The sequence below is a fragment of the Megalopta genalis genome, chromosome 5 (genome assembly GCF_051020955.1).
Source record: "Megalopta genalis isolate 19385.01 chromosome 5, iyMegGena1_principal, whole genome shotgun sequence".
NCBI lineage: Eukaryota > Metazoa > Arthropoda > Insecta > Hymenoptera > Halictidae > Megalopta > Megalopta genalis.
This window is the reverse complement of record NC_135017.1, coordinates 1,117,064-1,130,297: the sequence shown is the minus strand read 5'-3', so window position 1 is coordinate 1,130,297 and position 13,234 is coordinate 1,117,064. Positions and strand designations below refer to the sequence as shown.

Genomic DNA, 13,234 nt, shown 5'->3' with positions numbered 1-13,234 from the left:
GAATGCCTCAAGTTCTATAAATAACATGCTTTTGCGACAATTGCATCATTTTCGCTGGTGATTACGGTGGTAAAACATCGATTGTCGAAAGAAATTGGAGCAGCAGCAACGATGCGTAACAGCAGCAGCAGCAGCAGCAGCAGCAGCAGCAGCAGCAGCAAGAAATCGTCGTCTCATGATTCGCTAAAGCAGGCTATTCAAGACATCGTGGCGAATATAGACATGAAACACGAACATCACAAGGACAATTCAATCAACACGAAGTATTTCAATAGATTTATGTTCGATCTGATAATTACGATAAGAAAATACGTTCTACACGTATCAGACGGGAACGACAAGTTCGATGCATTGGGTCTACCTATAGAAAGTATAAAAGTTCCTATTAACACCAACGACGCTGCAACGAAGAAGTATGTCGACAACGTTATCAACGAGAGGGCACTAATTTTGAACAGTGACAACGCATTTTTCGATGCAAAATCTCGAATTATTCGATATTTGGCAACTCCGGTTTTCGCCAGCGACTCGGCAACAAAAAGTTACGTTGACGACGCGATCGATTCGTTGAAAAAAACATTTACGTACGACCTGTATGAAACTATCGACGATGTTCACTCAATGAAACGCGCGATCGAAACTCTCCAAAAATTCGTGACAAACGACGAATCCAATCACGAGAATCTGAAGAAACATGTTGAAACGTGCATCGAGCAGAATAATAAAAGTATCAATGAAAAGCTACGTCAAAGATTTGTCGAGCTCGAGGATAAGTTGTTCGAAATAATGAAAGCTGAGGGTATCGTGGATCGAGAAAAATTGAATGCCGTTGTGAAATTTGCTGGCAACATCGAGCACAAACTTGCAAGTGTGGAACACAAAGTTAACAGCAACTGGCCGAAAAAGATTGATAACCTTGAAAATTACATATTAAATAAAATCCGCAACTTGGAGGAAATTACGAGCACTGGCAAAGCGAATCAGGGAAAGTTGGCGCAACTTGAATTACTCGTAGACGAACTGCAAAATAAATTTACAGTAGGCGGTTTTGAAACTGGCAAGGAATTGGATGAAAGGTTCGAAAGGCTTAATTCTGCTATGCACGAGAGATTACTCGAGCTGACTGGGGAGGGAAACATAGTCGCGAAATTCGAACAGTTACATAAATCTGTATTAGAGAAATTTACCGAAATATACGGACAAATGCGACGTATCGAAGAACAGCAGCAACACAGTGTGCACGTCGCTTTCGAGGAATTGGATTCTCGTATGAGACTTCGTTTCAGAGACTTATTGACTGTAACGGTAGCAGCAACCACAGAAGAGATTCCGATAACGCAAAAAGCGTCAATAGCTGAAAAGCCCATCGATAACGCAAAAGAGGACGCGACAGCGGTCGAAAAGACTCCGAGAACGCTCTCCGAGAGACGGCGAGACGTTACTTCCGGCGGAGGCGAGTGGTTACACGAGGACTCGACGATCTCTGGCAAGCTCTGATATCGTTGAGGTTTAACCGTACGCAAGAGAGAATCGAAGACATCGATATATTCTTGCGATAATCGATACATTCAGCAAGTATGCCTGGGCGGTTCCTTTGAAAAGCAAAAATGCTGACGATGTGTGCAAAGCTTTCGCGTCAGTGTTGAAGAAAGATGACCGAATACCGAACAATTTGCAAACCCATATGGGGAAAGAATTCTACAATAAAGATTTTCAAGAATATCTGAAAAACGTAACATCAACGACTATTCCACATTCAGCACTATGAAAGCGTCCATAGTCGAGAGATTCAATTGTACATTGAAGAACAACATGTGGAAATTTTTCTCGTTGAGCGGAAAATATCGTTGGATCGACGAGCCTCCTACGTTGATCAAGGACTACAATAATCAAAATCACCGCACCATTCGTATGCGACCTGGAAACGTGAATCATAAAAATGAGAAGCATCTTTTATCTACCGTGTACAGCAACGTCAAGATCGCCGGTCCTGCGAAATTCAAAGTTGGCGACTATGTGCGTATTAGCAAGTTCAAAACCGTATTCGACAAAGGATACAAGCCGAACTGGTCAACGGAAGTATTTAAGATCGCGACGGTGAAACGACCGAACCCCGTCACGTACCTTTTGGTTGATTTGCAGAACAAACCTATCGCTGGAGGATTTTACGAATACGAGATACACGCTACCAAATATGCCGACGTGTATTTAGTAGAAAAAGTATTGCGCTGAAAAGGAAATGAAATATATATATATGTAAAATGGTTGGGGCTGGATTCGTCACATAACTCTTGGATAAAGAAATCATCTGTACTTTAATTATATAATGTAATGTTTATTTTTTTCTCTAATAATAAATTTTTACATCAATACTAATTAATTCCCCGCCCACCCGTATACAATTTCAACGATTCGCTTTCGATACGATTAGATCTAAACATAAAGCTAACAATTCGCAATCGATCAGACAATTTCGTTCGAATAATTCGTTTGTAAAAATTGCGGTAGCATAATTCTGCTCGTTATTGGCGTTTTTTACCATGTCAACGAGCTTCGCGAATCTATCCTGAATTACTGGAATATTTTCTAATAACCATGAATACATATGATCCATACATAACTCTAATTTATATAAATTATCCAACGTCTCTTTCGTAACATAAATCGATGCTTGAGAATCGAACAACTTGATTAGACCCATTCCATTAAAATTAACAATTTGTAACGATAAAGTCTCATCAATTTGTTTTTCCTTCTGTTCCACGATTGTCCCCCTAGACGAACTCGACGCGCAAATTTTCATCCACGCGTACACAAATTTCAATCAACATGAAATAATTGCCGGCTATGGAGTATCTCCTACCTAAGATTCGTGCGTTGCACGGTATCTGCAACTGCTTCTGCTGCGACTGGGGTTGCGACTATCGAAATGGAGTATCTATAAAAAAAGAAATAACATACAGTATTTTTTTATTTTTTTCATAAAAGGAACTTTTTATTCTCTTCAAACTTTCTTTTACTTACCCATAATTTTTATAATCGTTGTGAGGTCCATTTTTATGTAGAAAATTAATGGTTTGATTTGACATTGTGAATATTATAATACTGAAGAACAACTGAGCAATAAGTAAGTAATCTGTAGAACGCACTACTCGCTGTACACAATGTCAAAAGCTTATATATACAATTCCTCTACCATTTTCCCCCTTCTTACACGTAAGATAACAATACAAGGAGCGTATACGCCCCTTCCGCTTACAAATAAAAGTGAACACGCGCGCAACATGGGATTCGGAACATCGATGAAATTATATAACCGCTTTTATTTTGTCTTACTCCCCCCCCCCCCTTCGCGATTTTATAATGTCCCCAAGGAAGGGTTTCGATCGAATTGTTTAAAATGTATCGCTTATCATCGTATGGACTCAATGCTAATTTACTCTGCGATACTGAATACACTTGATGTTGTATAGACATTATCAATTTAACGCAAACTGATTTTTCTAGATGATCGTGAAGGCATGCTAAATAGTCGTCGAAAGTTATATTTTTAATCGTCACGTTAGTCTTAATTCCTTTAATCTTTTTTACATCGTCTTTGTCCTGTGCCCGAATCGCATACATTTTTGCACGAAGGACTACAAATTCCGTCATAATTTTGCCTCCATTCTCATCTTTCATTAATCCTAATACTTTATTCTTCGCGATCGGAACACCATACGCGTTATTTCTGTCATAATTGGAAGTATCGTATCGGCGAATGTCACGTTTTATCATCTCGTACGCGTCGTCGCAAATAATCTGATAAATTAAACTGTCCGTGTCCATGTACAAAATCCTGCATCTTTCTTGAAAATTTGGAAACATGTAGCCATAATGAAAATCATACAAATGTAATTTTGATATGTCCAACACTGACATGCCTATGTAAATAGGTTTATAAAATTTAATAGAAAGCTGGTTCATTTGAACTGCGACAAAATCCTCGGAGAATACGGTACAGCTATGGAAATTTGGTCGAGCTGTTAAACGCTCAGCACCATATTTACCGCTCCATCGCGAGAGCAACTTTACGTTCACATGATTTCGAACGTTCTCCACTGCATTGTTCATCAGTTTGAACAGATTCTTCGAGAAGTCATTGTTTGCGTTGGCGCGCAACCTCGTATTTAAATCTATGTAACGGAGTAACCAACATGATTGTTCAACCTTCAGTATCCGATGAATTTTCTTTAATTTTAAATTATACCTCAAACATTGCTGGAGGTATCGATAATGGAGAACGTAACGATTCTTATCGCTAAGCGTTGTCAACAGTTTCTTTTGCAACGCCCTAACCTCATGAATCGGGCAAAATGGAAGATCCGCATGAGCATCATGAATTTCCTGAGGATACTCTAAGTCGACCTCTAAAATGTACCCGACGAGACTGTCGATCGGCACGGAATCGATGTTAAAATTACTCGTATCATCAACCCATTGGAAACCCCTGTACGGCAAAGGCTGCGACATGGCCCAGCCATACAAATTATTAACATCGAAATACGTCAGATAGCTGGACGGTTCGGTCGAATCGTACGTCGACATATACTTGTTATTCGCGCGCGCGTAACGATGCGAACATTGACTCAACCCATCTCGTATTCCCCGCTCCACGAACAAAGCATGTCAATGTCGGTGAACAATTCCAACTCGATCTTCGTCAATTTTAGCATCGCGTCCCACGCAAAACCGGGCAACGTATAATAGTGCGCTGGATCGAGTTTATAATTCTCGAGCGACTTTTCGCGAAAATTTTCAAACACGTCGGCCAACAACAACACATCCAATTTCAAGTACAAGTCGCTGTACTGTCCTAACGTTTGTATACCGAAACGTGACCGAACTTCGTTCGCGTGACAATAGTCGACGTCGGATATCTCGCAGTCGCATAACTGATTATAAAATGCTTCGCGCGGTGGTAAACAAGTGTTGCTTAATTTGTCATAGGTCGATATATAATCGTATGGGAAAACGCCTTTCCTTGTTAGAAGATGAAAATCATCGTTCGAAAGACGATTGAATTGGCTTCTCACGATACGCAAGTCGCTCTTGTCCAAGTACGACGACACTTGTCCAGACTCGAATTCAAGAACTTGAACGAATCGATGAACCGAAACTTTATGCACTTCTTCCACGATTTGGTCACATCGTTATTCCTCTTAGTGTGTTTCGTGAAAGAAATGTACTTCTCTTTCGTAGCCGGACAAATTGTGAAAAACCACCGGTATCACGTACGAGGATTGATAGCTCAGATTGCAACGGCTGTGCGTCGAACCCCGATACGCACCTGTGAAATGACAATGATCACGCACTCGCACGTCGTCATTACCGAGTGGTTGTTCGCACACGTGACAATACGTGGCGGTACGAAAAGTTGAGATTTGCGCGGCGGTCAACGGAGCCATTGGAACCGTTCGATCAAACACCGGCTGCAATTTACAGCTCAACTCGTGCAACTCCGATGAAAACCATGCGATACAACCTTTCTCATCACGATAAGCCCGATACTCGCTCAACGAACTGTCGTATCGACAATAGAAGTAATAGCCTACGCTGAAGGCATGGTGATGCTGATATCTGGCATTTCAAGTCTGCGTAGATAACGAACGGTGTCGGTTCCTTGTACGCATAATTCTTGAACTTCAGCTAGCGCGTGAGAATTGTTCATATCAACTAAGATGGACGTGCCAATATTCAAGTGAGCAGTTCGAGAGTTGGATACTTCGATTCCGAAAAGTCTAAGCTGAGTCGCTTCGGTTATAGAAATGACCATTTTTTTTATTATACTTGAGATATTCGCAATATTCGACGAGCATAGCTGCTGTAACTGTCGCGCCGCTGCCGGAAGAAGCGCCCCCTGTTGCTTGAGATCCTGATAAATAAATTTTGTGTTTTCATGAACAATGAACAGTGTTTTCATTCGGTAATGAACCTTTTGTTAACCACAAATTGCTTTTATTAAAGCATATTCCGAAATATTTTGAATGGAAGAATAAATCTATTAATACATAAGTAACTTGTCGATCTGTATTAGCGACTGTAGCTAACTATAGTCACCAACAAGCTCGTCTGTGGTGCATCTTTTTGGTTGGAAGAGAACTGTGGCGTGTTTCACATCCTCTAGCCGTATGTCTTAATTAAGTAAGTAATCAACTGAAAATACACTCCACTGCCTTTGTACATGTCTTAACTCGGTTGCTTCGGTTGTGAATTTTCGATTCGAACTTGAGATCTCTCGATATTTACGAAAAACTGTTAGTGGCGAGATTGACACTACGCTGGCCGAATATTGCAAATATATGTTATTATTGCATAATAACTGCAAAACGGATATTTCTACAATCGATGTCCCGAGTTTAGTCTTTTGGGAATATAAATTTTTCACTTGTGAACTGCACACTTTGATATTAAAGCGTCAGTCTAGTGGATGTAAACCTCTGCAAACTAATATACGTATATGGTTTTCTTCTATGTGTGGGTCGTCATAGTGTGCGGCGATCCGCAGCTTTAATTATGAGGTTGTTGGTTGTCGTTCGAGAAAGGCTTGGTAGCAGCCACAGCTTGGTGATGGGCCGCATCAATTCCGTGGCTGTTGCTCGAATTGTCACAACTTGCACCAGTCCGTCATCTACGGAATGTGTAACGATGATGCGCCCGAGCGTCCAGTGAATCGTTGCTCCTCAGGCAGGCAGTCGCGTAAACCAACACAGGCTCAAGGTAACCTGCTAATGTGCTCGTACTGGTAATGAAATGCATCGTCTCGGAATAGCAAGTGTAGGCCCAGCATTTTCTGGTGCACTCCCACGAGAGTATCGACTCGTATATATCGTGCTTCTCTGGATGGTCTCGCAGAAGCTCAATTTCATAGGCAGTCTATTCCATAGTAGGAATCCTCCCGCCTTGCAGAGTCTAACAAGTTGCCTTTTAAATTCCTTCGCGTTCGAGATTTAGTGAAATCCAACTAGGAGATCGCCCATGTATGTGATCTTCCTCAAAGCTTTGGCTGCTAAGAGGAAATGTTGTCCTTTATTCTCCGCAAACTGTTGCAACATTCGAATTGCCAAATACGGTGCACGTTAAGACTTACCGTTCGACGCCGAAACATCCAGATTCGGTCGTTGACATTCTTCCGCCAAAGACAGCTTTTCAAACGGAATAGCTTTTTTAAAATTGGTCCAAATGACTTAAATTTTTTTTTAGATGACAGAGGGACTAATTTCCTAGACAATGACTATACTACCTTTTTTATTTTGCTATTTCTTGGAATGACAAAAAAGACAATAAAAATACTCTTGTGTTTTAACTTTTTTATCTAAGTTTATAATGAAAATTTAAAAAATGCGTTTAGTAGATCCTGGTGAAGTATACGCGTACTGAAAATTTCAAAGAAACATTGACCATGAAATATGTTGTAAACAATTAAAGAACGCGAGAATCACAGTTTTGTCCTGATTTTTGACTCTTTCGACCAATAACTGTCAAAAATCTGCAGTTTCTTAAATCCTTCAATACCTGTAGCTCGACTCTAGATCAACCAATTTCGATGAAATTTTCAGTACGCATATAAGTCGAGGATCTACAAAAGACATTTTCTAAATTTTTATTACGGGCTCAGATAAAATAGTTGAAAACTATGAGTTTAAAAAATTTTTGTCATTCCAAAAAATAACAAAATAAAAAGAAAGTAGTATAGTCAATGTTAAAAAGAAATTCAAGTCATTTGGACCAATTTTGAAAAAATTATTACGTTTGAAAAGCTATCAACAATACTTTCCGCGGCGAGTGCACCTCGATCTGTCGGTACATCTTTTCTATAACCGCGGAGAATACGACTCGGGACATTCTCCATCGGCACAAAATCTCTATCAGCTCCGGTAATAGGTTGGATCCACTCTGTAGTACCCAGTAGTACCTCTGTAGTACTATTACAGTAGTACACCAGTCTGATTTTGATGTTTCTATTTTCCTCTTTAAATACACCATGATGAAGGAGATAGGATGACGTTCCTGCATTGTTCCTACATCTCTTCCGGTGCAATTTCCTCCATGTGGTTCAACTGCTCGTACTCTTGCAAAAAATTTGGATATAGGTCGTGTTGCATACTTTCTCGTACAAATCGACATTCCAAGGCCAGCAGAGAATTCATAGGGACAGTGCGCATAGAGGCTGGTTGCGCTCGACTTGATAGGCAGTTGCACGACGTACCGTCTGGCTTGATTTCAGATATGAGTTTTGCGAAAGAAGTTTGTCACTTCTTCTTCTTTCTGTGTGAGTAGTGGGGTCTTCCTTCTCTTGTTCCCAGAATCTTTTCAACAGATTCATCAATTAAAACTTGTCCTGAGCTCTGTTTATGTGCAGGATCGATGGAGGTCCATGGTTGACCCTGTCGATTACTCCAGGGGCGTCGTCATGGCCCTGACGCAACCCTCCTTTATTATGACAGCGTGTATTTCTGCTTCAAGCAGCAGATATCGATGGGGTCCGCTCTTTGGAACCACGGGTCTTTCCATATGGTCTATCGAGCGCGCACTACCTAACTATAAAAAATTGGGCATTGAAAAGATGACCGCGGCGGTAACGCTGTGTCGCGTTAAAACGGCGAAGTAAGTCTTCACCGAGTGCCAATCTCTGGACGTAACGCTCCATGACATCGCAGACGATAAGGAGAAGGACACATACGATGCTTACGTTCGACGGAGCCATCGACCAATGAGAAAACTTCCATGACCAATTCGAGTCCATGATAACAAATAATCATATCCTTTCAAATGTATGAAAGATGCAACATCTTTACTCAGCGCTCATGCGTTATAATGCGCGATAATGCTGCTTCTTATTACCGCCGCGAATTTTGAAATTACGTAGAAGCTCATCCAATCACGATACACGACTGGCTCATTACTCATACGAACAACTGGCTCATTAATACGCACTTTCACGCACTTTTCTCCTTGCCAACTGTTACAACCAAGTTGCCGAAGGAATTACACCACCTTCGCAATCGCTTAAGCGAAGCCATCTAAGCGCTCAATCGAATCCTTGGCGTCGGCCTCAACGCACTCAGCGACTATCCGCCTCTCGTCCACGGTCTAAGTTGAGCGTGCATATCTGATCGCGGTATGTAATGTAGTTGTCTTTACGAGTCTCGAAAGATGGGCTAAGTCCATAAGATCCCTAAATCACAGACAAATCTCAGATTGTGGACAACCTGAGAGTCAATTAGAGAGACATTACTGTATTTCGTGACTCTTCGCTATGTTTTTCTCTTGTTTCTTTTCTCTCTACCGGTGTTCCCTCTTATCTCCGCGGCCTAAATATTGCGTTGCAGCGAATTAAGGGGAAATATTAGAACCAAAATTACGTTTGTCCGGCAAGCGGAAAAATTTTTGACAAAATAATTTATCGGAAAAGGAATCGCGCGAGTGGCTTTCGGTTACAAGCGCCGGAATTTCAAAAGTTTCGTTTGAGACACTGCGTAGTGTTTATGAATACGCGCCATGCGAGCTGTTCCGTTCCGTAGGACCTCCCGTAGACCGCTTTCGCGAAGGTTTATGGCGCGGACAAGCGAGGATCATAAAGAGACGGAAACCTTTTTCCATCTGCCGAACATCTGTGCAGTGTCTTCCGTCTTTTTAATGACCGCGACGCGTCGTAGACCCGAAGGGCCCGGAAAACAACCCCGTCATAAATTTGAGAATTTAACGGGTCTTGGGAAAGTTTAGTCCCAACCGTCGCGGGGACGATATCTCCGGCCCCAGGGGACCTCCCGACCACGCAACTACGTGACACCCTCCTCTCCTAGACAAGGCTCGTGTAGGACGATACGAGAGGGTGGTGACAAAACGCTTAGAGGACACTGATTGGAAAATCGTAATATTCGAGAAAAACCAATCAGTGCATCCCGGCGTGGAGGTGGAGGTTCCTTCAGGGATCTCAAGCGGGGGTAATCAATATAAAACAACGCGACGAGTCGGGGCGCGGACAGTCAAAAGTCACAATCAAAAAACACTTACACGCGCTCTCTTTCTCGCTCGAGCTCTAGCTCTAACGTACAGTACAGTCGGTGATACGGGATCGTGCATTCGGGCAGTCAGCGAATCGGACACTCTCTCGAGTTCACGAGGCATTCCGTAGAATCCTCATCCGCGGCATAAATTCGCTAACGAGCGAACGCAATCGCGGGTCGAAAAAGCTCGACTCGCTTCGCACACATTTTTGGTCCTTCGAGCCGGATCCGCGACACATTTTGGTCCCTCGAGCCGGATCCGCGATCTACGGAAATACAATTCGGGTGTGAAAAACCAGAGTGCAGCCGATCCCGTTACAATGGCATCGACTAGTGCACTCTCGAGCGGAATGGACAAGGGTGAAACCTACGTCCATTCCTTGAAAACGAAGCGCCGAACATTTAAGGCGCAATTGACATTGTTCACTAAATACGTCGAGTCATACGCAGACTCCGTTATTGAGCGTATCAAACTCCGGGAACGCACACAACGCATTCGACAACAGTTTGAAGAATTCAACAAGATCCAGGATCAGTTGTGTCTCCTAGAAGACTTCGACACGGCCGAAGAAGAACGAGCAACGGTGACTGATGCCTATGATCACGCCATCGCCATCGCAGTCACCACGTCGGAACGAGTCGACCAGACTCACGCGCAGTCATTTAATCCCGCAACACGAGACTCACCTACACCGCCCGCGTTGTCGATGGGATTATCCGTGAAGCTACCGCGGATCGACCTTCCGAAATTCGACGGCCGGCTGGAGAAATGGGTCACGTTCAAGGACACATTCACGACGATGATCCACACGCACGCTGGGTTAAATAACATCCAAAAGCTTAACTACTTGCGCCTCTCGCTCACCGGCAGAGCGGCGACGACGATTGAGGTCTTCACCGTCAGTGAAGACAATTATGAACCCGCTTGGAATCATATGATCGAGACATATGAAAACAAGCGAGCCCTCATTCTTCGTCACGCTGCGCTTCTTCGCGACACACCGACCATGCCGAACGAGACTTCCGAATCTATACGGGATCTGACCAATTACATGCAACTACATGTACGGTCGTTGCAAGCTCTCGGTCAGACGTGGGAACAAATTGCAAGCGACTTACTCGCAAGCATCGCCATATCGCGCATGGGGCAAGACATACGAAGGACGTGGGAACGCACCCTGACGACTACGGAGATGCCCAAAATTGAGGACATCTTCAAGTTTTTGAATCTTGCCGCGCATCAGTATAGGGACTGCGAAACGCCTTCAACCTCGACTCCCACAGTCCAACAAGTCCAAGCCGAGACCGCACGATGCGTTCGGAAACCGGGTTCCTTCCGGACGAAAGAGAGGAGACAACATCCCACGCAAGCATCGAATAGAGCAAGCGGGCAAGCCTTCGTAACTGCCAAAGGCAACAATTGTGCAATCTGCAATATAGCAGAGCATTCCGTCTTCCTATGCAAGACGTTCCTAGAGATGCCAGTCAGGAAACGGATCGAGACGGCAACCAGTTTGAACCTATACTTGAATTGTTTGCGTTTCGACCACCGTGCTAAGGACTGCAACGCCAGGAATTGCAGAACATGCGGAAAACGGCACAACACCAAGTTACACGAAGATCCGCCAAAATCCACGGACAGACCCGAATGACCACGACGAAAACGAAGAAGGAATTCGCGTTCGAGCCACCGAGGGACCGACCAATGGGTTGATGACCACGGCGATCGTCGAGGTCGCAGGTCGCGATCAACCCTCAATCCCATGTCGAGCATTGGTCGATACCTGCGCTAATGCGAATTTCATCACGGAGGAGTTCGTCGCGAAACTCCAGCTTCCCGTCACGAAATCGGCGGCAACCATCGAGAACGGTCACAAGCAAGATTGTGAAAACCACCATCAAATCCCGTCTGTCGAACTACAAGCGGGATTTGATGTTTTTCACAATCCCACGCATTGCGTGGTTCGTACTGGAGGAGCCGATTGATCGTGATCAACTCAACATCCCAGCCAACATCCAACTAGCTGATCCACACTTCTACCGTCCAGCGCCCGTAGACATGCTGATCGGAAGCGGTCCTGCCCTCGCATCACTCAGCATAGGGCAAATCAACTTGTCTGCACGTGGCAACCCGGATCTCGTCCTCCAGAAAACCCAACTGGGATGGATCATCGGGGGGAGCTCACCGGCAAGGAAACCCCAAACGACGCGGAAAACCTTCCTGACGAAGTTGAGTTTCGACCTCAGAAGATTGTGGGAACTGGAAGAGGGACCATCCGAACGGCACCTCTCGTCCGAGGAGAAACGATGCGAGGACCATTTCACTCAACATCTTCAGCGAAACGAAACAGGTCGGTACGTCGTAGCTCTGCCCTTCAACGGAAGGGAATCAATGCTCGGTGAATCACGGTCTCGCGCTCTAAATCGATTTTTGGTGTTGGAGAGGAGAAATTCTCGCCCGATCCTGCATTGAAGATGGAGTATTCGACCGGCATGTCCTGGCGTTCGGACATTTGACCCAGGTAGGAACCGATGAACCCCAGTCACCGGGTTTCTACCTGCCGCACCATGCGGTCGTAAAGTCATCGAGCGCGACCACAAAGGTCCGTGTTGTGTTCGACGGCTCCTCCAAATTGAGTAGCGGCCTATCACAAAACGACGCGCTGCTGATAGGACCCACGATACAGGGCAACATGTGGCTGCTACTCCTGCGATTTCGCATGCACGTGTATGAGCTGACTGGCGACATCGAGAAAATGTATCGCCAGTTCCTCGTTCGGCCAGAGGATCGCAAGTACCAACGGATCCTGTGGAGAAACGCACAACACGAGATCACCACGTATGAGCTGAATACTGTCACGTTCAGGCTATCCGCAGCTCCATTTCTAGCAATTCGGTGCATACACCAGCTAGCGAACGACGAAGAGTCCAAATTTCCAGCAGCTTCAAGAACGTTGAAGAGGGACTTGTACGTCGACGATTTGCTGACTGGTGCCGATACATTGGAGAAAGCTCAGACCGTACGCAATCAGGTCATTAACTTGTTGGCGAAGGGAGGACTCAACATACGTCAATGGAGGTCAAACGAACCCAGGCTTTTGACCGACCTCTCAGCCCAACAAGTACATCCCAAGGTCTTCGGCGACGCGACCACCGTCAAGACCCTCGGTGTCGTATAGGATGCA

At 44.2% G+C, this 13,234-nt stretch overlaps 1 protein-coding gene across 1 annotated transcript; it reads left to right on the top strand.

Moving 5' to 3' along the window:
• The first annotated feature begins 11,762 nt into the window (after positions 1–11,762).
• LOC143259439 (uncharacterized) lies at positions 11,763–13,228 on the top strand. Its single transcript, XM_076521686.1, has 3 exons — positions 11,763–12,015; positions 12,059–12,448; positions 12,525–13,228. Exons 1-3 carry the CDS (start codon positions 11,763–11,765, stop codon positions 13,226–13,228), a joined length of 1,347 nt encoding a protein of 448 aa, XP_076377801.1.
• Positions 13,229–13,234: the final 6 nt, after the last annotated feature.

Bases quoted from the DNA above. Each gene is read 5' to 3' on its own strand.
- LOC143259439 (XM_076521686.1), top strand. From the start codon at position 11,763: ATGACCACGGCGATCGTCGAGGTCGCAGGTCGCGATCAACCCTCAATC. The intron at 12,016-12,058 runs GTACTGGAGGAG...TCAACATCCCAG, and splicing joins TCCCACGCATTGCGTGGTTC to CCAACATCCAACTAGCTGAT. The intron at 12,449-12,524 runs GTGAATCACGGT...CCTGCATTGAAG, and splicing joins CGGAAGGGAATCAATGCTCG to ATGGAGTATTCGACCGGCAT.